At 40.1% G+C, this 26,547-nt stretch overlaps 1 protein-coding gene across 1 annotated transcript in view; it reads right to left on the bottom strand.

Moving 5' to 3' along the window:
* Positions 1–7,931: 7,931 nt before the first annotated feature.
* The window catches only part of lmo7a (LIM domain 7a), a 63,880-nt gene continuing 45,264 nt past the window's right edge, over positions 7,932–26,547 (bottom strand). Inside the window, exons 14-34 of the mRNA XM_088415041.1 lie at positions 25,053–25,082; positions 24,251–24,368; positions 23,271–23,413; positions 21,619–22,216; positions 21,296–21,550; positions 20,300–20,414; positions 19,830–19,991; positions 18,199–18,368; positions 18,071–18,128; positions 17,923–17,979; positions 16,292–16,317; positions 15,421–15,528; positions 15,226–15,312; positions 14,216–14,886; positions 13,540–13,580; positions 13,262–13,420; positions 11,657–11,834; positions 11,202–11,516; positions 10,434–10,542; positions 8,982–9,084; positions 7,932–8,536 (exon numbers count right to left, since the gene is read on the bottom strand). Of these exons, the coding sequence (XP_088271167.1) occupies positions 8,511–8,536; positions 8,982–9,084; positions 10,434–10,542; positions 11,202–11,516; positions 11,657–11,834; positions 13,262–13,420; positions 13,540–13,580; positions 14,216–14,886; positions 15,226–15,312; positions 15,421–15,528; positions 16,292–16,317; positions 17,923–17,979; positions 18,071–18,128; positions 18,199–18,368; positions 19,830–19,991; positions 20,300–20,414; positions 21,296–21,550; positions 21,619–22,216; positions 23,271–23,413; positions 24,251–24,368; positions 25,053–25,082 (3,529 nt within the window). The 3' untranslated portion in view covers positions 7,932–8,510. The remainder of the gene's footprint in view (positions 8,537–8,981; positions 9,085–10,433; positions 10,543–11,201; positions 11,517–11,656; positions 11,835–13,261; positions 13,421–13,539; positions 13,581–14,215; positions 14,887–15,225; positions 15,313–15,420; positions 15,529–16,291; positions 16,318–17,922; positions 17,980–18,070; positions 18,129–18,198; positions 18,369–19,829; positions 19,992–20,299; positions 20,415–21,295; positions 21,551–21,618; positions 22,217–23,270; positions 23,414–24,250; positions 24,369–25,052; positions 25,083–26,547) is intronic.

Here is a 26,547-nt window from a genome sequence, read left to right on the forward strand (position 1 = left end):
CTAGGAAAGAGAAAGGTCCCCCCCCCCCCCCCCCCCCACACACACACACACACACATGCAATGAACAGACTATAAACATGATTATTATCTCTAAAAATTGTATCGTATAAAAGCATACCTAAACCTGTATCCTTTTTAACATTAACAAAAGAAAAAAGCAATACAAATGAACTTTCAGTAATTTAATCATTTTTTTTACAGTGTTTATTCAGGTTACAGCTTAGTCTAAAACAGATACAAAATAGCCAAGTGCATCAAAGTGTGAAACTAAAAAATAAAGGAATTATTTTAATGCAATTACACTTCACAAGACGAAAACAAAGCCTTTTCCCTGGGGTCATCCGCGCCCCCCGGCGTTTGAGAAACACTGTTAAAGTACTGTGGTAAATGAGAAAGCCCTTAATCTTTAAGGATGGGAACTCCAGTTCTTTGAGAGCCGTTTCCTGCCTGTTTTCATGTGTCCATCTCCTATCACACCTCATTCAAATGGTCAGTAAGATCTGTGGAAACCTGATAACAATCCTGATTATTTGATTCAGGTGTGTTGTAAGGTTTAAAGGCACCGCATTAGAGTATTTTAACCACTTATTTTTTTATTTATCACATATGAGGTTCACTTGAAACTCAAATTTTAATACAACACAAGATTTCAGCTGCTTATAACAAAATGAAATTGAAGTATGTTTTTATTTTAAGGGTAATGTAAGACTTGAATAATATTATTTTCTATGATAAACGAATGGCAGTCATCTTCTTTATTAGATTTTATCAAAATCGTGATCCGACTCAGATACTGTTATGTTTTAATATTGGATTACCAAGGACACGCGAAGAAAAACTATGGGAATTCCATTTCTTGTCTCCCTCAAGAGCCTTGGATGTGTGAATTGGAAAGAAGGTCATTCAAGCAAAACAAGCAGTCACCCAGGATCCAGAAATGTGGAAGAACCCTCGAGGGCTCGCCAGCTAGTTCCCTCTGGAAGAAGACAGCAGATGGCTCATGTTCTCCTGGGACTTTGGAGGAAGAAGTCACCCTGATAAATACAATATGGAGCCTCCGAACATGGAATTCCTTTACTACGATGCTATCTTAGCCTATTACAGGTCTGAAGAAAGTCATTCCAAAAGGCACATAAGCCGAATGAAAGATTGACAGTCTATCCATCCGTTAGCTAGATGGTTTGTACTCATGACTCACATTCACACCAAATTCAGTCTTCAATTACGATCAAGACAAAGATGATTATTTGCAATATGGTCACAGCAGAGCTGAAGCCTGTTTAGCAGACTTTAAGAGAGAGAAGAATACAACCTGTATGGTTGCCATCAAATCCCAGGACACAGAGAGCAACATCTTGGACAGCACATTATCTTTCGAGGCACATAATAGCATTACACGGTCCACATACTTTTTACTCAATATCCACTACCCTTTTCTATCCATCACACTTAACAGCATTGGCATTCCTGTAACTGTCTCTCAATCACACGTTGTATGCTCATTATTCTCTATATCTGTTGTAAGGTAACCTTGGACTAGCCTGAAAAGCATCTATGAATAAAATATATTCATTAAAGCCCACTTACCCTCACACCAATGGTCAAATTATGGCCTGTAATGAAATGATCACGAATGTTCTGAAAAGTACAGTAGTTGGAAATCACATGAAGGCCACAGCTGAGATTATCAACCAGAATTTAAAAATTGTGAAGCACGCGTGCAAACTGCTAGCCTACGATGCTGCCTGTTTTCTAAAGAAAACGTCAGAAACAAACTGGACAACATGACATCAGCTATAAGTCAAGATGAACTGGAACACCTTAACACGACACTTGCATTGAACAGTTTGAAACATTCATGTATGAAATAATAGATTAAAACAACATCAAACAGTATCTATCTATCTATCTATCTATCTATCTATCTATCTATCTATCTATCTATCTATCTATCTATCTATCTATCTATCTATCTATCTATCTATCTATCTATCTATCTATCATAGCTAGCTTGCTAGCTAGCTAGCTTATCTAACTATATATCATAGCTAGCTTATCTATCTATCATAGCTAGCTTATCTTTCTATCTATCTATCTATCTATCTATCTATCTATCTATCTATCTATCTGTCTGTCTGTCTGTCTGTCTGTCTGTCTGTCTGTCTGTCTGTCTGTCTGTCTGTCTGTCCGTCTGTCCGTCCGTCCATCCATCCATCCATCCATCCATCCATCCATCATCCATCCATCCATCCATCCAGCTATCTATCAATCACCATCCTCCCTTCCTCCATCCAACAAAATTTACCCTTTAACAGATAGTTATTTCGTTTTGTATTGTCCAACAAGGAAAAGTAGTAAATGGCCATCCCTCCTCTTGAACATGTCTCAGAAATGTTCCATTTGTACATATTGATGCAGGTTTTCACTCCAGCCCAGTGACACCATCGATCCTCCACCGAGATGGCGACGTAAGAAAACTTCATATCCATAAATCGACGTTAGCCGAATGCTCCCGCGTCCGTGCAAACAAAACGAGGTGCTTGACAATACAGCAAATAATGGGCCACTGGAGGCTACTCGCACGGCACTACTGTAATTACAGCACTGCAAGGGTGATAATGATGCTGAATGGAGCATGCACAAAAGAGTGGACCCCAGGCTTTATGTGCTCCCGGGGAAATATCCCAAGGTCGACACAATAAAGCTGTATGGGCTGCCATCTTTATTTCTTTGCCCCAGGTGGGTGCTTCTCCACTGTCAAGATGACATAATCAATTGGCAGTCAGGGGAACATTTTAGACACAATGACTACTTTTCCTCAGATTAAAAGATACATAAATTAGTGCACATTTGACATTTCCAACCGTCTTGATATCTAAATACAATGTTAAGATCTCTCTGGATGTTTCGAAAACCTGTATCGATATAATTTATAATTATAATTTAATCGATATATTGTGCTTTTATCAATAAAATAAAAGAAATCTTAAAATATAAAATGATTTTAAGTTTTAAAATAAATCTAAAATCTCAAAAACTATGAAGAGTGTTGCATCATGTGTATCAAAATATTTCTTCTAATCAAGCAGTTTTTGTGTTAAAGCCTTTTATTTTTTTGCCTTTAAAGAGTATTGAGGAATATTTAGTGTACATTAGTGATCTTTATGTTTTATTGCAGATTATAGGGAAGCTTGAAATATATAACAAGAATTCAATTCAATTCAATGGAAAGGCAAAATAAATACATCAGTTTTATAATAATTTTTTTCTCTCTTTTCCTTGTTTTAAATTTTCCACCGACTGAAACATTGGTTATCTCCACTTCCACCAGCAGATGGGAGTTTTTGAGTTCACGAAGCAAAAGAGAGGCAGCGTCTCACATCCGAAGGGCTCAAACTAAAACAAAGCTCCTGCTTAGCATCCTATTTCTGGGGTAGCGCCCGCGGGAGGCCCGTTTTGTTTCCGATAACAAACATGTTCTCCTCTGTCAAAAAGCGTGTGAGGCAGAACAGAACCGAAGACGGATTGTCTCCAGGAGGAGCTCTTTTATTATTTCCTCCTTAAGTGCTCCGCAGCCTGCGGGCGTCACACGGCGTCCTTGCCTCATTTGTAGCGTTGCCCTTTAGTGCGCTGAGGATTAGCGTGAGGGGCTTTGGTTCATGACTGCTCGGATCTGTGCTGATCAGCAAAAGGTCACAAATCAATATCTCAAGAGGGGAGTGATTATCTATCGATTGGCAATATTTTAGAAACGTCTGAGAGACACCTTTAAAATAAAAAAAATAATTAAATATGATAAACACCACTGGTTTGGTTGGTATGTCTGCCCCAGAGCTCTGAGGTTCAGGGATTTTGTCTCGATTTTAGCCATTCTGTGTCAGTTTGTTTGTTCTTCCTGTGCTTGTGTGGTTTTCTTCCTAACGGATTCCAAAGCTGTTCAGTTTATTTCGTAAAACCTTGACTGGACGGTGAGACAATAACTTTTCAGCTTCAGAGGATGTTACCAAAAAATGTCTAAAATGGTGTGGCATACAATTATGTCCACCTCCAAGTTCTGTGTTGTGTCACTATGGCCATCCCACTGAAAAAAGGCCAAAAGGTAAGCAGAGCTGCAATTAATATTGCTAATTGAGATATAGATGCCACAAGTTGGTGGCAAAGCACTAGCTGCAGCTTCAAATGGTTCATAATGGTTAATAGTGGAAGAAATACTTCTATTAATTTTAAATTGCATCCGTGTTGATGTGCACAGCATTTCGTTCAGAGATCAAATGACAAGTTGTCCCTTTTCATTGATTCATCTTTTGCAAATGCCATTGATTGTACCAACTTCATGGGTGTCAAACGGACATAACAATTGATTTTAAAAGACATCTTATGACTAGAGCTCAAGGTAGCCATGGTCAAATTAGCAAAGAGGGATAACCTTATTCTTTGCTCAGCTAAGTTTGAGCAAACCTTCAAGGTCTAACAGCAAAAAATAAAAAACAAGGCATATAAACATAAATTTGAGGCCACATGGCAACAGTGAATTCAACATGGTTCACAAACAACAATTTGGCAGATAATGGATAATTCTTCAAAAAAGGGCTTTTATTAACCACTCCAGGTTGGGCTTCACTGTCGAATAAAACATTCTGTCAAACTATTAAATTACTCATGATTTAAATCTACCACGTACCTTTGGCTCAAAGGTCTATGGCTTAATGCTATTACATCAAGGGGAACACCAAGAATTGGCTACCTAATAGCTTCCACATGATGGTGTTTCCACCCTTAAAGCAATGGATATGTGAACACAAACAATGGAGTAGCACATGTAGACAGATGATATCATAACATACACAGGCATATATAGTCTCTTCCATAATTTTAAGCAACCCTGGCTAAGATTAGGAGTGAAACAAGTTCGAGTAATTTGAGTACTTTAAGGCGTTCTTTTTTTCCGTGCATACCCGTGTATTAGTTTACACGTCAAAAAAATGTCAAGCCAAACATAGCAATTGTTAATCCTCTTCATGACAGTAAAACACACTTCTCACAAGGTGAGAAGGCAACTTAAAAAAAACAAATCTTAGTTTACCAAATAATATATGGACATGCTTTTATTTTGAAGCTATTCCTGGCAGCATGTTTTGGCGTGACTGCTTGACTAGTCGTTCTACTGCAACTGTTGGTCCCAATTCCTGATAGACCCAACATGACGTTGTTCCGAAATCAGGTTCAATCGCCAATTCAGAGCTTTAACCACCAGTTTATTTATGCTGACATTGACATATAGCACCTGTTGCAAGTGTTTACTGGCTTGGGTGCAATTATAGCTTTAAATAGCATAAATTAGCCCAAGCTAGCAGTGTTCAAGTGTGCTTCATACAGGCTGGTGTGAAAGACGCAAATGACTCTCCACACTGATGCTAACAGTTGCTGTTCCTCCTGATCACATTTCAATGCTGACTCAGATGTGCCTCTTCAGCTAGAAAATTCATCTCAAAGACCAAATTTATGAGGAGGATTATGGAGGAGAAGGAGAATAAGACGCAGGTAAATGCAGTTTAGATTTAAGTAAAAAACAAACAGAAAAAGTCAAAATCTTCAAAAATGTATGAAAGATAGTCCTTCATAATTAAGTGGAGATGTGCTATTTGTTCTAGTGTATTTAAAGTTATATAATCACCAAGCAAAAAAACATTAAAAAACAAAACTTATCTGACTATTCAATATTTCCTTTGAATATTTTGTAGGATATCTATCCATTTTGCACAGTGCTGGCATGCTGGTGCCTATCCAAGCTGCCATTGGGCAATAAGCATGGGATACCCTGAACTGGGTGCTAGCCATTTGCATGGCACACAAAATTTTTTTAGATCGTGGGAGGAAGCTGGAGTGCCTGGAGGAAATCCGACACAGGCACAGGGAGAACATCCAAGTTCCAAACAGGAAAGCTTGTTAAAAAGCTGTATAATAAATTCAGGTTTTTACACAGTAGCATACACTCAAATTGCAGAAATAGTTCACCAAACCCCCCTGGTCATCTCAGACCTCAACCCCATTGAAAACCTGTGGAGGGGGCTAAAGAAGAGCACAGAGGAGAGGACAAAGGTCGATGGATGATTTTAAAAGATTGTGTAAATGATTAGGTCCAAGATGCCTATTTCTCCATCTTCACATCTTGTGACACATTAAAGGATAAGGGCCATTCTTGTCCACGGCATATTTTCACAGCTATTTAGTCTTTCCTGCGGAGGAATAAGATTGAAAGGCACCAAGTTTATTCCTAGAACAGGCACTTAAAAAATAAAAATAGATGGATGCATGTTTTCTCCGGAACAGCTATAAAAATTCTATGGTTCTCCAGAGAGGGTGGCATTTACAATTTGACCTCAGGTGGTCTTTATTTTCCCTTTAAAATTTTGTACGGTCCATTGACTTTATGATGGGCGACTAGCATGGTAACAGGTCACATGACTAATTATCAACGCATCAAGTGGTTTGGGGCTATCATGAAGTCATATGTTTAACAGTATTCAGAGTAACATCACAAACGTGTCGCGCAAATATGATTTCACACTTGTTTAAGTCATTTTCTATTTTTACACCCTTTCAGTCAATGTTCTTTATGCATGTGGTCCACCAAGAACGTTTGAAAGTCCAAAGTAAAAAAAAAAAATAAACCTTCCCTATCTAAAAAAAACCCCATTCACTATAAAAAAAAGTCTCAAGCAAAAAAAGCGATACAGCTAACAAGTGTGATATGACAATTAGTGAAGCCGCTTCATTGAAAAAAAAAAATCTGTATTAATAAAAAGGTTGCAGGAAAACACTCTCCTGACACGTTGGAAATTTGTGTCCTTTACTAGTCTGTCGTTTTTAGACTTGAGACTCCAGTACCCTCTATTGGTGAGTTTAAGCTACAGCAACAAAACCCTCCTCTTACCACTGTGACGTGTTCACTGAATAATTACGATTCATTATTGAACGGTATTTCTTGACAATATACTGGATGTATTTTCCATTCATCCATTTTCTATAGCTGCTTATCCACATGAAACTTGCTGGTGGGCACCAGAAAGGCTGTGACCCTTGTGAAGATAAGCGGCTATAGAAAACCGATGGTTGGATGATACAGTGTCGGGTGGCGTGGTTAGCACATCTGCCTCACAGGGCAGATGTCGTGGGTTCTGGCCTCCATGCGTGGAGTTACATGTTCCATCTGTGCCTGCTTGGGTTTTCTTCTGAATTCCCAAAACTTGCGTGATAGGTGTAGACTCTAAATTGCCCTTAAGCAACCAGTTCAGGGTCTACCCTACCTACTACACAATGACAGCTGGGATAGGCTCCAGCGCGTCCGGATAAACCATCAAGATAATGGATGGAAACAGAATAAGTATTTAAGAGGAACCACATTTTGCCAAAAGTTGGTAAAAATCAATTTAACATTCTGATGTACAGTAAAATTTGAGGGGAAAAATAGTCCTGTCTGGCTTCATATTCCTCATCCAGGACAACATTGAGGTTGAGTTTGTTTTCCAAGCAAATGGATTTAAAACCTCTACTGCTGCAGGGCGCCAAGAAAAATCCAAAGTGGAGGATGAAGAAATTTGAGAAGTCTCCACAGTGAGACCAAAAGGAGTCACCCCCCCCCACAGAATAATTTCCTTTCCAGTATATTCTCAATTACAGAACGACAAGGACAATTTCCTAGCTTTCTGTGGCGGAAGCAAGAGAGGCAAGGGTATGAATATTCAATAAACGCTCATAGCAAATTGGATCTCATGTAACAGCTCCGGTGGCGGGATTATTACGATTCGCGTAGATGGCTTATCAAAAGTGTCATGGAATGCCACTTGCTGAATCAAATGGGCGTGACAAATTGCCTCATTGAAATTCCACCCAGACACCTGGATCATACACCACAATTACACGATCCAAGATCAGCGTTAAAGTCTTTATTTACAAATCTCTGTGCCATCATCACATATATATTCTTCACAATGTGTGTAATATTCCATCTCATTAAATACATCTGGATAATGATAATAGTAATCTTAATTACTTGTCCCTGTTGCAGACATAAAGGCACATAAGTAGGTGGATGAACAATGAACACCACAAGGGGGAAGCGCTATTTTTCATAAAAAAAATAATGACAAGGGGAAGCTGTGGTAGTAAGATACGAGAACGGGAGGAGTGAGAATTTTTCCTCCTAGGCTCATATTAGATTTATGAACAATATGATATTTAATATGATTAAGATTACCGTTCACCTTGGCTGCACATGAAACCATAGGCCTTAGGTTTCCCCACCTCTGCTCTAGTAACCAAATGTTTGTGTGCAGAAGAAGAACCCTTTATACGATGTAATACTTCAAATCTTGCGCATAAAACAAACACCAGTCTTACCCACTTAAAAGAAAAAAAAAAACAAACAGCACAAATGATTCAAATCTCAGGAATGATAAAAACGAAGTTAGCCATTTGGAGCTAGGGGTAGGCCAGGACATCGGGAGTTGTCACTCGTGGTCTTCTTGTCGATCTTCTGGAAGAACATCAAGTCACATGGAGGTGGGCTGACTAGCTGCAAGAGACACATTACAAAACTATCCATAGACAGAATGCTTATCAGATTTCATAGAGCTGAATGAAAGCTCATTCTGATCCTTGTAACAACTCAGTAACGATTGTGTCCTTTGTATAATCCAATTTAGTGACAGACTATACCTAACGAGCTGACGGACTGACTGGCAGCCTTATAGATACCCCGACTAAACAACAAACTGGCGGACTAAGATCACATTAACTCGCTCACTAACGAACCAGCATGCTAACTACCTCATTAAATAATTCCATTCTGTATTAACTATAAAATTGATAAATGGACAGTGGATTAGGCAAGATAATTGAGCTGACTTATCTATAGGAGCATAACTAAAACTACAAAACTAAAAGAAAATGAGATGATGAGAGGTAGGACCTTGCCTTACTTTTGAATCGCATGAAGCAAGAGTTACAGTAGAGCTGTTTGTTTCGGATTCGGACTTCAGCCCCAGCTTCTGATCCTCCCAGGGCCGATTTGCAATCGATGCACTGTAAACGAACACAAAGTTTATTTTTCTAACATTGTTACAGTTCACAAAGAAATAGGTTATTTAGATTTGTCATAATCCTAATAACTAACTAACTAACTGTAACTGACTGTCCGATTAATTTAATATCCGATTAGCTCACCAGCTAACGTAGCTGACAACAGACTAATTAGCTCACCATCTGAATGATTGACCAACTAACCAGCCATACGGCTACGTAAAAACCTAATTTAGGAATTTATAAACTGACCAAATGACTTACCTATTAGCTTTCAAATTTACTGATCAGTTAGCTAACAACTTTACCTGGCCAACCAGTTAAGCGAATAACCTGCTAAGTGCTAACTAGCGCCCAGGTCAATTAATTAGTTAATTGACAAAGCGACTGACTGACTGTCTGACTAATTTAATAATCAATTAACTTAACACCTAATTAATGTTGCTGACACCCGACTAATTATCCGATCAAGTGATCACTAAACACTCAACCGGTTGGCTGAATAAGTGACTAATTGATTAGCTCTCAAATGAACTGCTCAGTTAGCTAACCAGATCTTACCCAACTAACAATTTAACTGAAGTAATTCGATAAATATAGGACATACTTTTTATTTATTTTTTTCTTCCAAAATTGAAGGCCAAAAGTATCACACAACATTTGAGGATGATTGTATCCATGAGGCACATAAATTCAAATACATAAGCCAAGAAAGTCTGTTGGCTGAGGCAGCAAGGGTGAACAACCTCGGCTAACAAAAGTAGCTTGTTAGCTGCAACTACTGGAAAATTGTTAGTAAAATAAGCGCACAGACTGAACCAGCGTCTGAGTTCATCCTTGTTCACTCACAGGAATATTACAGTTGCTTACAAGAACAAAGCCATTTTTGTAGCGGAGCAGGTTAGAGACTGTGAGGCTGCCACTCGGTTTGGGCTAACAGCCATCACATGGCACATTAGAACAACATTATTTTAGCAAAAGTAAAAGCAACAGATCTGGGAAAATCAGGTCATAAAGTTCAAAACCCTGCCACAGTTTGGCTTTTGCCATACATGCTTCCATTTAACTGGTAGTTTAACAACCTCATTTGACTGCACGTTGAGTAGCAGCGCCTGAGGCTAAAGCCAAAATGTGCCAGGGTTTTTTACACTCTGGACCTAGGTTTCCCCATCTCTGAAAAACAGGAAGAGTAACAACCTAAGACAGCAGAACAACAACACAAATGACAAGTGGCATTAATGCTGCGCATCGGCATTGATAAAGTGGAAAGGGCAATCCAGACTAAGGTTAACATTGACTTTAACTTGGATTTTTCAGAAGTGTGAAATAGTCAGACGTTATGAAGCGCTCACCTTGAAACATGTCAAATGGTAACAGAGCCCGAGGGACTCGATGATCATGGCGGCTCCTTTTCCCAGCGCCGTGTCACACAACGTACACACTTTCTTACCGCACACTGACCTGTATCACACAAGGTACAGCTTGGACACACGGAAGCACACACACTGACAACAAAGCACGGCTGTGTGGCACATATTTCAACTTAACAAACTTGAGGGCATGTGCCTTTTAAATGCACGAATGGACAATCTTCACTCTGTGATACTTTTATCTTTAAAAAAAACAAAACATTTGAAGGCTGTCAATTGCCTGCCAAAAAAAAAAAACAAGGGGCTATAATTGACAAAAAAAGCAGAGGTTTTGATTACCAAATGATGAAAACATCGTAAAAACAACAAATTAATACTGAAGGAACACTAGATTTCATCTGTTATTTGTCATTGCATTCATCAACACCAACACAAATTCCAAATTTCTAAGAATGTTAACTGCCATATGCTTGGGCGCATTGAAGTGTAAACATTGTCTAATAAACAGAAAAATTGGCGTAAAATGCCCACCTCTGCAAAAGAGTATTTTGCTAGTAAAAATCAGTTAGTTTGTTGATGTATGTGAAAAACAGATACAACATATCATGAAAAAAATACCATGTTTTGTAAACAAATTCAAGTAAACCAAAAATAATTGTGAACAAAACACCAAAGCTTTAGCCAGCAGCCCTATTAGAGCTGCGTCACCATCCCTGTTGAGACCCAAGACACCAGCGAAGCCCAGTTTACCTGCTGCGCTGCTGCCGACCACCTCCATCAGAACCTGGTTCTGGAGAGGTGGTGGGAGACAGAGAGGACGGAGAGGAGGACAACGACTGCCGAGACGCGGGGGTCGTTCCCGCTGCCGGGCCCCGGAAGGAGGGAGGCAGGGTGCTCGAGCCGGACCGCTCCCTCGGCGGCCCGCCGCCATAAAAGGGAGCGCTTGCGGAGAGGGCGGAGTGAGGCCGGGAGTAATTCGGAATGCAGGAGTCACTCTTGGGTGTCCAGGAGGAACGCCAGGAGTTGGGGGGGTTATCCAGGTGGTCAAAGGAGCCGCCCCTGCCCCTGCAAAGCCAAGCCCGCGCCCAACTTTGCCGGTTAGCCCCAGCACCGAAACCCGCAAGCTGCGCACTTGGGTGTGAGTAAACAACCACCAGCACCAGTACCAGCACCAGCACCAGCACCAGTTTCCCTGGCTTACATACCGGCGCGTTGAGGGCGGGTCTTCGCGGCCAGGTGTGGTGGCAGAGCGCTGCCGGATCCAACTGCTGTCCGTCAGCAAGTTAGTTTTCTTCTTCATGTCGCTGAGGAGTTGCTGGCGTTGAAGCTCCGCCTGCGATAGCGGCTGCGGACCTTTTGCGTCAACCACATCACTGCCCATCACTGCGGTCACACACAAGTAGACAACACATGATCAATGAAGATGAACCCCTAAACGGGGCTGCTCAACCTACCCGGTCATCATTCCAGAATCACAGACACGAAGATATAAAGAGACATTTTAAATTTCTGGAGGAATTGCATGTCAAGGCTGATTTCAAAATTTATAGAATGACATTTAAAGATAATGATACGAAAGAAATTTAAAGATAATGATACATTCTTTTTTTATAGTGTTGAGTATTTGCTCATGAAGGGTCTAAAATGGCTAAAACTAAATGAATTAAGTAACCAATTACTTAGGTAGTAAAGTACTAAAGTTATCAATGATTTTTGTACCCAAAGTCATTGATTACGTCAATTAAATGCTTTAGTGCCGAAAATAATTGATTCGGCTAGTTTATCAGCTGAAGTAATTGATTAGCTGAGCTTACTTAAGTACTTAAATAGCTAAAGTAATTGGTTACTTCAGTACTTAATATAATCGATTATATGTCGATTATATCGATTAATATAATGAATCGAACTTCATTTAGGGAAAATGTCAAATTATGTTTTCAATTTCCAATGAGGATAACGTGAATCTATTTCATTGATAGGGTCATTGGGAGTAAATAGGGTTTTTTGTGGGTAGTGTAATGGTAAGATGTGGCAATTTAAGAATTGTTCCCAAGGTGAATTGTATGAGCTGAGTATTTTTGTCTTTTTTTTTTTGTCATTGGCAAGATCACACTGCATTCACTTTATTGCGAAGTAGTTCATGGAAAGAGTGTCGCCACAGCAGCTAATTTGAGTCACCGGCTGGTGCTCGCGGAGTGAGTTGCGACTCCCGATATAAACAACCCTAAGTTGTTCTGAAATTAAGTTCAATCGTCAATTCCAAGCGCTAAAAAACACTAAATTACATTGCCGGTATATTATATGACACCTGTTATTAGTGTTTGGCACATCTAGCATAAATTAGCCGCTAGCTAACAGCACTCAAGGATTCAATACTGTCAATTCTTCAAGATAATACAGTTTTGTCTCCTTTTATGCTTACACTGGCATGCTAGATGCTACTTTGTCATTTGCTGAAAAATGAAAACCGGAAAATGTATCATGCATTTTTTTTGTTACAAATTTTGCAAAAATCTCATCTCATCTTGTTCTTTTGGACTCAATCTCGTGACGCATCCTGCCTGAAGGGATTTGTCTCTCACCCCGTTCCAACTGAACATGTCTTGAACCCAAACCAAATTGAAGTTGAGGGTTCACGTGTCTCTTATGTGGTTTCAGACCATTGTAAAATATTTAAACATAGCTATGCATAGTTGATAGCGATTCATCAGTCAGATTTGATCAAGTCCATCAATTCCGATGCAGATTGATTAGCATGCTGATTAGAAAGTTTTGATTGAGAGCCAATGACTGCGGGGGCGTGAGACGACCTCTCTCGGGCTCCCTGTATCTCATGGCATTGAGGATGTTCCTCCTCTCCTTTTCCAGTTCGCTCGCGGCCTTTTGACCACGGGCCACTTTGTCACGTGTGCTCTTGGCCTGCTCCTCCAGCAGCCAGCTGGCCATGGCGCCACCATGCATGTACGCACCTACAGCGGTGACGCACAAGTGATGCTTCCATGTGCCTCAAGTGGTTGCGCGGACGCCGTTAAAAAGTTCCCAGTGTCAGATGGAATTGATAAGTGGATTTCAATACTAAATCACTGACCTCTGCTTGGAAGTCGTTCTTCATTTTCAAATGATTTAGCCCTGTTAAAAAATAAAAACAATCACAAAATTAAAATTTTGGACAACAATGTTGGATACATTTAAAGTCAGTGTGCTTTTCAGTCAGTCTGTGATTTCCCTCATTTTTTTCTGTATTTATTATAAAGACCTTTAGAAAGATTTGTTTGTAGCTTACTCGCTTGCAAACATACAAATATTATTTTTTGTTTTTTTTTAAACTTCATTTCACTTTTGGGCATTTGCAACATTTTACTTGTAAATGTAATTTACAACGCGATGCGTTTGTTACGTTTGATTTGTTTCAGAATTTTTCAAAATGTCAATTCCACGCTTTTATTTTATACATTTGAATTTCAGTGACATGAAAACTTTTATTTGTCTTTTTTAAAAAAACTGTAGTTGATTTTTTGGGTATATGTATATCATTTGCTTTATGTATATCATTTCCTGTATTAGTCACCTTTTACTAACACTTTTAACTCCATTTTGTTCAACAAGTTTTTGACCTTTATCTCTTTTGTGTAACATTTTGAAGTAATGTTTTTGTGAGCATAACGTTAAAAAAAAAAAAAAAAGGAATTTAGCAGCGGTGTCCACAGCTATTATTATCCGTTGTATTATTATTACTGCTTTATCGTAATAGCAAAAATAATGACCGTTGCTCCTCGATGGCGCGCTCCCTCTCTCGTCGCTGTTGCTCCTCTGCAGCCGCCAGCCTCTTCCTCAGCTCTTCCTTCTCTGCCTCTCTCCTCCTCTGCCACAGCAGCTCCTCCTCTTCCCTCTGCCTCCTCTCCTCCTCCTCCTTCTCCCTGCTCCTCCTCCTATCCTCTTCCAACTGCCTTTGGCGCTCCTCCTCCTCCTGTTCCCTCTTCCTCCTCTCTTCCTCTAGCTTTAGGCGTTCCAGCTCCTCCTCCCTCCGTTTCCTCTCTTCCTCCTGCTGCCTCTGGCGCTCCAGCTCCTCTTCCCTCCTCCTCATCTCCTCCCTTTGGCGCTCCAGTTCCTGCTCCTGCTCCCTCCGCTTTCTCTCTACTTCCTGTCTCTCTCGCTCCAGTTCCTCCTCCCGCCTCCTCATCTCCTGCCTTTGGCGCTCAAACTCCTCTTCTCTCCACTTCCTCTCCATCTCCAGCTTCATGCGCTCATGTTCCTCCTCTTCCTCCCGCCTCCTCATCTCCTGCCTTTGGCGCTCCAGCTCCTCTTCTCTCCACTTCTTCTCCATCTCCAGTTTCACACGCTCCTTTTCCTCCTCTTCCTCCCTCCTCCTCCTCTCTTGCGCCACCCTCTCTCGCTCCTGCTCCAGCTCCCGGTAGGCAAGGGATGGGCCTGCGGGCTGCAGGAGACACAGATCATTGAAAACATTCTGGCGTTATCTCCCCGAGAAATGGAAGTGTAACCACAATAAAGAACCCCTTTATTTCCTGTGATAAGAAAATTACGAGTAGATGATGTGCTCGTGTTGTAATTGTGAAGTATTCAACCAGTTTTATTATAACATTTTCTTGTTCACTGACCGCCGGGTTTTGCTTGAACAAAAACCCTTTCACTTAATATCCATTTTTTTTCCTATCAAAATAGCCTCTAAAAGAATCATAAGATTGAATGGCAAAACAATAACGATTACTTGTATAAGTTTACTTATAATTTCGTCTAGCTGTATATGAAGCGGTACCTCAAGTTGTGCAACACTGCTGGAGATCTCCTGCTGGGCCTTTGTCCATTCCTCTTGGAGTTTTTCTTGATCACGCTTATATTTCTCCTGCATGACAAAATGATAACACAACTAAAACATTTCTACTTCTTTGACACCTTATTTAACCATTACACCTTTATTATTCATTTATTTGTCTTCTGTTTCTAGAGTGACCTGTAATTGGCGCTCCTGCTCCTTCTGCCACTTCTCTTGTCTTCTGCGCTCTTCATCTGGATCCCAAGACCAGCGAGTCGAAGACGCCGTGATTGGAGGAACGGGAATCTGAGGATGTGGAGGATAAAGCTCTTTAAAGATCAACATTATAATTAAGGAAATAACAAATTAATTACGATCAATTAATAACAGTCGTAGTTTAAGCGCTTTTTGTAATGACATAATCTCATTTTTAATCTTCACTTGATGAATGATGACTAGATCTGATTTTATGCATCGGGCTTCTTGTGCTAGAGTTGTTCAGGGCGTGATTGCTCTCTGTTTTCCAACCCCAAAGTAGACAATAAGCTATATTTGTTTATATTTGTTTGGCATAACCTGATGGGCTCCTGTTGTTGGTTGGGGTTCAGGAGCAGAAAGGTGTTGTGAAAGTAGAAGGGCGCGTGGCACTTTTATTTTCCTCAATTAATTAATCTCTCTTTTTTTAATATCTCAACCACTAATTATAATATTATTTTTTTTTACCAAATTAGGTATGCACATGTGAGAGGTCTAATTCAAGGTCTGTATTGAACAAACTGTTACGAAAATTTTGATACTTCTTGCACAGCTAAGAAAGGGGGGCATATACGATAACACACAGTCTAACCGGGACAAAATGTTCATATGTGTCAAATGTCTTTCAAACAAATTTCAATTTTAATATGAAATTTCAATGCATGTATAAAGGACCCACTGTTCAACAACAAAGGATTTAAAGCAAACAATACAATAACCTCATTCTGTTTTTTTTTCCAGGCCAAAACACTCTTTGGAATAAAAATGAATGAAATGCCATGTTAATAATGTTATTATACTGAGCGTAACTTACATCTGGCATGACAGAGTCTGCTGCTCCTTGAAAAAAAGACAGCACCATCCAGTCAATATTTTTGTCATGCAGCATGGAAGATTAATTCAAGACACCCTGTAGGCCATCTACCACATTAACAGGCTGCTGACAGGTTTATTTACTTTTTTTATTGCTCAGCCAAGCACCAAGTGATCATAAAAAGTGACAACGAGAACAACAAGCCATAGAAACAAACAAATGTCAAGTTCATTCCCATCAGACTTATTGATTCTCTTTACTCAACAGTCAATAAAAATCAAATGTTGATGGACATCAGAGGTCCATTGGTAGCAATGGGGAAAAGTGAGAGGTGCGTGATCAAGTTGCAGAAGCACACCATCAGCTACAGAACAGAAAGTAAAGGTGCTGAGAACATGCTGAGAGCGTGGCTGGAATGTGCTTTTTATGTGCATAGCAAAGTTTAAAGAGGCGTGCATTTTATATATATGGTAAATAAAAACAGATGGAATAAAACACATGACTAAAAAGGATTGCTTTCGGGTCTGACATACTGTTCATGTATGGCAGCCAAATTGTAAAGTGTTGCTTAAAAAATGAAAGCTTACATTATATTCTAGACGGAAAATGTTGCAATGAACAAAGTTTATCTACTTTTTTCTCGGTTTAAAATACAAGTTGAAAATACAACCATTTATTTAAAAGATTTGAATGTTCTCCCATTATTTTCCATCAATTATTTAGTTTACCTCATTCAATCACAAAGACATATTTTTTTTGTTTATTTTTAGCATGTCCACCTCACAGTTTAGAGTCCTGAGTTCAAGCCCACCTTGCGCCGGCTTTCCTGTGTGGAGTTTGCATGTTCTCCCCGAGCCTGAATGGGTTCTCTCTGTGCACCCCCCCCCAAAAAAAAATGCATGGCAGGTGTATTGGACCCTCTAAATTGTCCTGAGGTATGATTGGGTGCATAAATGGTTGTGCATCTGTGTGTGCCTTGCGATTGGCTGGCAACCAGTTAAAGGTCTCCCCAGCCTGAACACAAATCACCTAGGACTGAATGCTTAGACTGTAAAAATATGTCTTTGGGACTGAATGATTTATCGGATGTCATTTTTGACAAATTATCATTATCATCCTTTTTTTTTTAATCAAAACCTTAAGAATAATACCTTTTTACACTGAATACAAATTGCATAAATCTATTTTTAGAAACAAAATAACCTTCAATGTAATAAAAGTCTACCTGTTTTAAACCATTTAAAAGGAAAGAAAGTTTTCAATAAATGTTCGCAGCATTGAAGGTAAAATCCTTTTTGAAGGTTAGGCTCACATGAGGGACTTGTGTCCTTCCAAGGCATGAACAGTATGGTTTTAATGGAATGGTGCTGTGGTCAAGGCTCTGCTTACCACAGAGGAAGACCAGTGCATTGACCCTTGACTTTGAGAAGCCTGAAGAAGGAAAGAAAGCCCACTGAAACCAGACAAGGACAAGGAAAAAAGGAGGGCCCAAAGTACACCCCAGTTAGACTCCATTTGAACTCAGATTAAATTTGACCATAAAGCGTGCAAAGCAAGACTGAGAATTCTCTTTTTGCGTGAGATAAAGTCATAAAAAGCCCCAGACTTCTTTTAAAATATGTTTTTGTTACCTTTCTCAAAAAACTCTGACCTCCGTTTTAAGTTTATCATAGAAATGGGCTCTGATTCTATACAGGAGATGGGAGAAATAAGGTTTAATCAGAGGAAAAAGAAGATGAAACACATACCGCCGTTATTTCATTATGGCCACGGTCTTACCTTTAATCGTCATTGACACTTTGGGGTAACCACCATCAACGCCATTGGAAGCCACATCCTGCACAAAAATACTCCTTTAGTAATCATCTGGTGGACAAACAGCCAGGAGGATTCGGCGGTACACTTACCACCACCGAGTGGGTAGCGGATTTGGTGGATGCCTCAGTGAGTGAAGTGAAGTCCAGTGTGTTGCCGGCACTTGCATCAGGGAAACCTATAAGTGTGGGATGATCCATACTGGTCAGATTGATGGTCTTATGGCCTTTGAATGGCGGGGAAGGCGGATCTCTGTCCCAGTCTGCATGCAGACAATGTACAGTAGCAACATGTCTTTTGTGCCTTTTTGTTCAGTTGGGAATGTGTTTCAGTGGCAACTAGGAAGCCAAAAGCCGAGGAATTCTCAAAGGATGAGGGTCATAGAAAGGACAGAGAAACCACCTTCCTCAGCCATGAAAACTACAACAGCTCTTATTTACCCACAAAGAGTTTGAAACAGGTCATTCAGGAGACAAATAGCATATATTTTGCTTTCTTTTTGTTTGAACAAGGTGAAAGCATTCCTTACATGCCAGTGTTAAAAATGCTTTGTTCCTCTTATCTTTTGTCAATCTCGTGAACCAGGAAGTAGCCCACTGACTAACGCGGTGATTTTAAATAATGGTAAGTGATAATAAATAATTAAGATTATTATCTATAATGCATAAGTATTGCATAACTCAAACTATCTGTTTTAACACTGACAAAAGAAAAAAAAGCAATGTAAATCAACTTTCAACAACTGTTTTTTGTTTTTACAGCGTTGATACTGGTTAGGTTAGGTGTGTTTTTGCAGGTTATGATACTTTATTGAGAGGCTCGTTGTTTATCAAACGCATCAAAGGCCATTTAATCAGTTTTCTCATTATTGTTATAGTGAATGATAATTTCAATATTTAAAAAGTATACACACCATTATGTGGTGAGTTAATTTTACTTTATCAGTTCAACAATAGTTGAGGTCGGCCCTCTAGGGCCACACTCGTTTCACTTTCAGCTATTCAAACACCTCATGTGACATAGCCTACTAGTTAGCCTGCAGTGGGAAAAAACACCATTTGAGTTGCTACCACCACAAGGAAAATAATGAGGTGTGAATGCTGGTAAGCCTGAAAAAGGAGCACAAAAATAAGGATATTACCAAGTGGAAGAATGCAAGAAAATCTCCAGAGAGGAAACAAAAGTAGAAATGAAAACCATTGAATGGTCAACACAGTAACAGTCATAGTCACATGAGTGGAGGCGTGAGGTGCCTCCTCCCACAGGGCTGTCATGGGATCATTCACGCATGATTCAACAAACACTTTATGGGCCAATTTAGAGTGTCACAATCATTTAGCAACATAAGGAGCGCAAGCAACAATGTCAGTGCGGGAATGCGGTCACCTTAATGTTTCTCATTAACTGACACGCACTCATTCGCGCACACGTACGATTGGCCCCGGTAAGGTAGGCAAACCGGCCTTTTTGATATGCAAAGTGGTAATTACAGCTATGCTTGGAAATGGGACTATGAATCTAAAACATTTTGTTTATGGTTCAAACCTCTAATACATTTTTTTTAAACAAAGAGTGGCAGCTGTTAGAGCTGCAAGTGTAGTCAGTAAATTCTTCCATTTTCTTGTAGTGTCCCAATAGTTTTGTCCTCACGGTTTATGCATCGATTAAAGGTCTAAATCTGGTAGGCACACAGGCACACACACACACTGTGTGGATGACTCACTGCTCTTGCCATAACGCCTGATGTCCATCACCAAACTGCCATCTTGCAGAGCTCGGTCCATGCTGTCCTTCCAGTCCAGGAAGCCCATGTTCGCCACCCGGTGGCCGTTTACTGTCAGTACTTCGTCCCCAGTCTGCAACTGGAACATTTCAGCGGGGCTCCCTGTGTGGGAGCCGACAAAAAAAAAGGCTGAAATTTGAACTTAAAACTCATGTATGAAGCTAAATTAAAGTGCATTGTTGAGATGAGGCAGTCTTAGAATAAAAGGGAGGCTCAAGCCCGAGAGAGCTGTCCCAGAAAGATGCTGCCCTACATAGATAGGTCTTAACGGCAGTTGGACTAGTAAACATGCTGATAGACATCCGCCAAAAGTAACCTTTTCCACTGCACATGATCCTCAAATTCTAAATCGGGATATCCCCACTACTTTTGTGCAAAGGGCTGGGGGCCTTCAAAGGTTCTGCCAATACCTGGTTGGATGGACTTGACGTGAGCCCCGCTAGAGTCCCACGAAACATCAAAGCCAAAGTCTCGACTGCTGTTGGGCTTCTGGTTGAGGCTGATCCGCATCTCGCAAGAACTTTCCTGGAACGCCCAAACCAGATTCAAAATACGTGATTTCACATTTGTTAATGCTGTAATGTCACTATTGATTCAAAATAGAAGATTCTATTAATTATTCAAGTGATCAAATAAAATTGTTTTGTGTTAAATTGTATTACAATGATTTTTATTTAGTATTATTTATCGATTAATCACATGAGAGGGATGGCTGTTTGTTTGCAATGCCTTATTTTTATCAAAACCTATGAATCTTCTGTCATTCAGACAACAAGTACTACGGGGCTTAAAAAAATAACTAGGTGATTGGATGAAGTTACGTTAAACAAGGGCTCTACGTTTACTCATTTATTAAAATAGTTGTGGATTCATTTAATGATTGATGTTATTAACTGTAGTTAAAGGAGCAGTGTGTAAGAGTTAGCAATAGCTAGATAGCTACAAAAAATATGTTTGATCACATCAGCATAATTTTTTTTTAATGTAACCGTAGGTCTAGCTATCAATAATCATATTACATAGCTCATGTCTCTTGTCTAACAGGAAACTGACATGTTTCACAGTTATTTTGTGCTACGGATGCCTGAAGGAGAAGAACTTTGCAAACGTAGTGCAGCGGTAGTAGGCTTGCAAAGTTTGGACTCTGAGACACCAATATTTGTCAAAATTGTTACCTTGTCGTAGTTCACCGTTAGATGGCGCTAAATTCAACACATTGTCACTTAATGCATACTAATTATGATGGGAACAGAGCCCTGGAGGAAACCACATAGCATTTAATCTCAGGACTCAATGAAATGTTAAATTAAAAACTGTTTGTGTAGTTATGATAAATGGTCTAGTAGCCATTTCCAAATTTCAAAGCAGGACTAAAAAAATCTAAAAAGGGGAAAGAGCGGCGATACCTTGCTGAGTTCCTTGGCCGGAACTTCACTCTTGACCTGAATGAGGTGGGATGAGTTGCTTGACGTGGAGCTGACAGTCTTATTTGCTGTCTCCTCTTGGGCATCATCATCATCATCATCATCCTCGCTGCTGTGAGGGGGGCTCAACTGCGACTGGATCTCGTCATCGGTCATGAACTGTCGATAGCGGCTCGGCACGGATTGGATCTTGGAAACGGCAGTGTTGCCGTTTAGGCGACTCTTGGAGTCGTCCGACTGGAGGGCAAAGACACAATCTGTGACAACATTTTGACAGGAAATTGCAGGAAGGATCTCACACTTACTGTGATGCTCCGGGTAAGCGAGCCTACACGGGACGGCTGGCTCCCAAAAGGTCTCGGTGTGACGACAGACGATAGTCGCGCGCTATCCGATCTCTGGTAGCTCCTAGGCAAAGAGGCGGATATCCGAGAAACTGCCGCAGTGTTGGATTCTGTCTTGCTAGGCAGCGATGGTTTGTATATGGAACTAGAAGATGGGGGCTGGACCTTGACCGGGCTCCTTGGCTCTGGAGCCTTTTGGGTAGCTTTCGGAGGTAGCGAGATCTCTTCTGTTTTGGCCGTGTTTTCAAAGAGTGAACTCCTGAAGGAGGACGTGGTTTCGGAAGGTTTGGGTCTGTGGAACGAACTGCGAGTGGTGGTCCTGCCAGGAGCGTCAACTGCACCAGCCTCCTGTTTCGTGGACCTGAGCGGGACATCTGTGGGCTTGTCCTCTTTCTGAGCAGGCTCTGATGCGCCGGAGGACTGATAGTAAGTGTCAATGGTGTAGCTCCTGGTCATGCCGTCTCGGGTACGGGGTTTTGGTTTTTCAAATACGTCGTTGTCGTTGTCAAAGCTGAGCGACCCGATGCGGCTGCCAATGCTGCTGCTTCGCCTCTTTTCCCTGTTGACCCACAGGATAAGGAGCAGTAAGGAATGTGCCAATTTCAATTTTAACACTATCTACCAGCACAGTAATTTATTTATGTACTTACACTTTAAAAAAGGTAAAAATAAATAAATTACCATATTTTCTGCACTATAAGGCGCACCAGATTATAAGGCGCACCTTCAATGAACGGCACATTAAAAAAAATAAAAATAAAAAAATCGTAAATAAGGTGCACCAGATTATAAGACGCATGCAATCAAAACTACAGTGGTGGTTGGGGCTGCATCTGCATTCTGTTATGTATCCACTAGATGGCGCTGCGCTCAAGGGAATGTCAACTGATCAGAGAAGTCATCAATTTATGTAGTCATCGCATGATTGATCGATATATAAAATGCACCGGATAATAAAGCACATGATCAGCTTTTAAAAAAATGTAAGGCTTTTAGGTGCGCCTTATAGTGCGGAAAATGTGGTAGTGGAAAAGAGACCTTCAATTTATTGATTTCTTACTGATTTATTCATTTAATTTAAAAGGTATGTGAAATGACTAGGGTGGCTCGGTGGAAGAGTGATTAGCACATCTGCCTCACAGTTCAGAGTCCCAAGTTCAATTCCAGCTCGCCCTGGCCTTCCTGTTCTCTCTCCGCCAACATTTCAAAAACATGCATGATTGATGTATTGGACATTCCAAATTGCCCTACCGGGTGGTTGTGTGTGAATGCTTGTTTGCCTCAGTGTGCTCTGCAATTAGCTGGCAATCAGTTCAGGGTGTTCCCCGCCTTGATATGCACCAACAAGCCATGCATCCATCCGAGATTGGATGCATGTCAGATGATTAACCTTTTGTTTTGGTTTAAATTTAGTGTATACTGTATATATTACACACACACACACACGCACACACATTTGTGTGTGTGTAATATAGATAGACATCAATATTGGCTGTTGTCTTAGGTAGTGATGTAACTCAAAATGTTGAGTTGGTCCCTTTTTTAACCTTTTTTTTTAACACAACTATTTTTAAAGTTTAAAATGGAGGTCAGACTATGCATTGCTTTCATACCTCTCATCCTCCATCTCCTTGTACGTCTTGGACCTTCTGGTGCTGCCGGAAAATGTGAGCTGCTCGACCTTCTCCCTCTCTTCCTTCTTTTTAACAATATCAGAGTTGACGCTCTTACGCCGGTTCTTCCATTTGCTTAGGTCCTGCAAAAAGAAGGCGAGTTCAAACGATCCACCTTAACAGCCGTTGACGTTCACGCGAGTGAACAATGTTCTATTTGTATGATTTAGCTCCACCCGCCTGGCTCGCCACCCCTGTGGATTGGGGGCCGTATGACCCATATGCTGCGTAAAGGCTTCATTATTTCTCTAGGCACCAATCTGACTGTATAGACAGTACATTGTGCGATGCTGCCTCAGCCTTGGCACAATACCGTTTGTGGATTTTATTTGATCAATTTATAATGATTTCAATTAGTATCAAAATATTATATAAAGGAATCACTGCGAGTCTGGTAAATATGGCTCCTGGATGTCTTTTTTTTCCACATGCTGGGCTAAACAAGAGTCCAAAATTAATTTATTATTTGATCGCTTAATCACTTAATTTACTTTGGCACTTTATTGATCAAAAATCGATTAAGTACTAGTGTAAACAATTACTTGAATTAAAAACAAAGTAATTTAATAATTATTTATCAAAAGTAAATTATTAATTTAGTTCTTAATTCCATTAGTACCAGCCATTTTTTGACCCTCCTATGGCCAAATATTTGCAAATATGAATATATATTATGTATACATATTTGTATATATTTAAAATGAATAGATACTGTTTGTTTTTGGGATTAAATGAGTCGATTACCCACAAGGATTTCTCCAAAAGGCCTCTAATATGCAGACTATTTTACGAAGGGTTGACATTTAAAAAAAATGGTGAAGATGTAAAAAAGTATGTGGCTACAGCATTTATAATCTGATTGGAGTTTTGCTCATACATATTCAAACTCCTGTCTCATTCTATTTGGGTGTTCCACTCACATCCTGCCACTTATCGTCACTTTGCTTGATCTGCTCGCGGTATTGTTCAAGAGCTTCATATCGAGACAGCCGTCTGACCAACGGCGGTTCTTCAGTGATGTCGCTTGTTGATTTGCTCCTGGGGAAAAAAAGAATTGGGGAAAGAAATGTATTTTAAAAGCCAAAATAAGAAATGTTGCAGTACAGTTATGTTTATTACACTCCCACTATATGTTCTTTAGAAATGTTTTAACAATAATATTTCTGTCAATGCGATACAATAGAGTTCTTGCGTAGACATATAGAATTTTGATAACCTAATAATTCAATTTTTGATATTGAATGTAATATACTTCTATGGCAATATAACCTGTTGACAATTGGCAGCCCATAATTAAAAAAACAGAACAAAACAATGTATCACCCATCCAAAAGGTTAACACGTTTGTCCTGCAGCCACACGTTAGATTGCACACGTACACTAGAAGACCACTCTGGGGCGCAATAAGCTCAGTTGGTTAGTGAATAGCCCCAGCCCACAATGCAAAACAGAAGCTGAACACACACAAACTCACCTGGGGAGGGGGGAATAAATAAAATAAACATTTTGTATTTATGTGAGAAGAATTAAAGTGCTTTCTTGTTACCTATTGTTATAAGGCATAAATCTCTTGACAATAGCTCTTGGGGGACCTTTTGGGAGAGCTCAGCAGCACCCACCATGGCCGCCACACTGACAAGTGTTAAGCATTTAGCAGCAGCAGCCACAAAAGCGTGAAACGAGCGAAATGTGCCACATTCCTGGCAGCCCGTGTCAACTCACCCGTCGTAACTGTCTGGTGACTGCTGTTGTCTAGGAAACCAAAGAAGGAAGGAGGAGCGACAGACATGAGTGTCATATATCGCCACGCGGGACCAGACTGTCCACTTGTGAGCATCCCGAAAGTTTTAAGCTAGGGTGCGTGAATGTGTGCACGTGGATGACATCATCATTTTGCTTTTACAAGACTCCCTCTGGAACCTTATAACAGATAACAGTCAAGTACTGTACACCCACGTGGTGAGGCATGTATGTGGTGTGTATGTGGAGATTGATGCAGTGGTTGCCACAGAGATCAAGCAAGTTGCAAACTCCATCAGCACTATGAGGAATTTCCAAAGGCTTCGGTGACCAGTGGCAAGACCTTAGTGTGCTCAGTGGGTTTCAAGACTCGCACAGAAACTGCATGGATCGTGAGATAGAAATATACAGTAGATAGCGTTTTTAGTGTTTTATTAATAAAATACAGCAAATTTCTTTTCAATCCCACAAATGATATAATGAGAAAACCATCCATTTCAAGTTCACACATCGGTCTAGTTACTAGTACATTGACTCAACTCCAGAGAGATACAGGCATCTATTAAGGGTGGGTTTTATTTTTTACAAACACAATTTTATATCCTATATCCACACACAGGGGCTAGGAGCTTTTCTCTGCTTGATTGCAAATTGCGCCATCAATTTGGGAGAGGCTTTTTTTTTTTTTTTTTGCACATTTGAAGAATTTTTACATAAAGGCAAGGTGTGTGCATTCACTTTATTGCAGTGAGTACCAGGCATGTACTTTATCATATTGTAATGAATATAGCTAATGATTTGTTGAATAAACTAAAAATAGAATTGGACAGCATTGATATATTACACTGGAGAACAAAATTCTAGTTGAGTTGGATCTGACAGCTGTTTCTAACTATCAGTAATTTTTGAGCATCAAAATCCAAGGCTGGCCTGATTTTCTCTGTCACGTGAAGATTTTTAGCTACTCATGATTTACTTGAAATCCCTTCCAAGTATAAATTTTACTTTTCGATTTTGCTGTGATAAGACAGGGACCAAATAAAGACTACAAAACTTACTATGTAATGCAGCGGTGCCAAAGTTTTATGCCACACTATCTGCTTTTCCTGCAGCCCACCTCCATCCAGCTGCCTTCTTTTTTTTTTTTATGGTCCCCACAGCTCAGCACCACAAGTAAGTACAATGCACGCTTTTTGGCTTTGGCAATACAGTATTATCTTAGCTTTGTCCTTGACGGGACAGCATCTCCAAAATGTCATCTAGAGATTATGACACAAGATTAAAACAAAGCAAGATATCTTTACGATGGCTTAATCAACATTGCACGTCCCATCTGCTGTAACTAAGTTCTTTTTCTGCTGTAATAATTGAACATAAGGAGGACAACATTAACATCTTAGCTCAAGCACATCAGGAGTGAGAACGGCCCAGGCAGATAGCCCCTCATGTCATAAATGCACAGGTACAGAACAAGGAA

The sequence above is a fragment of the Hippichthys cyanospilos genome, chromosome 5 (assembly GCF_059441005.1).
Source record: "Hippichthys cyanospilos isolate Australia breed blue-spotted pipefish chromosome 5, RoL_Hcya_1.0, whole genome shotgun sequence".
NCBI lineage: Eukaryota > Metazoa > Chordata > Actinopteri > Syngnathiformes > Syngnathidae > Hippichthys > Hippichthys cyanospilos.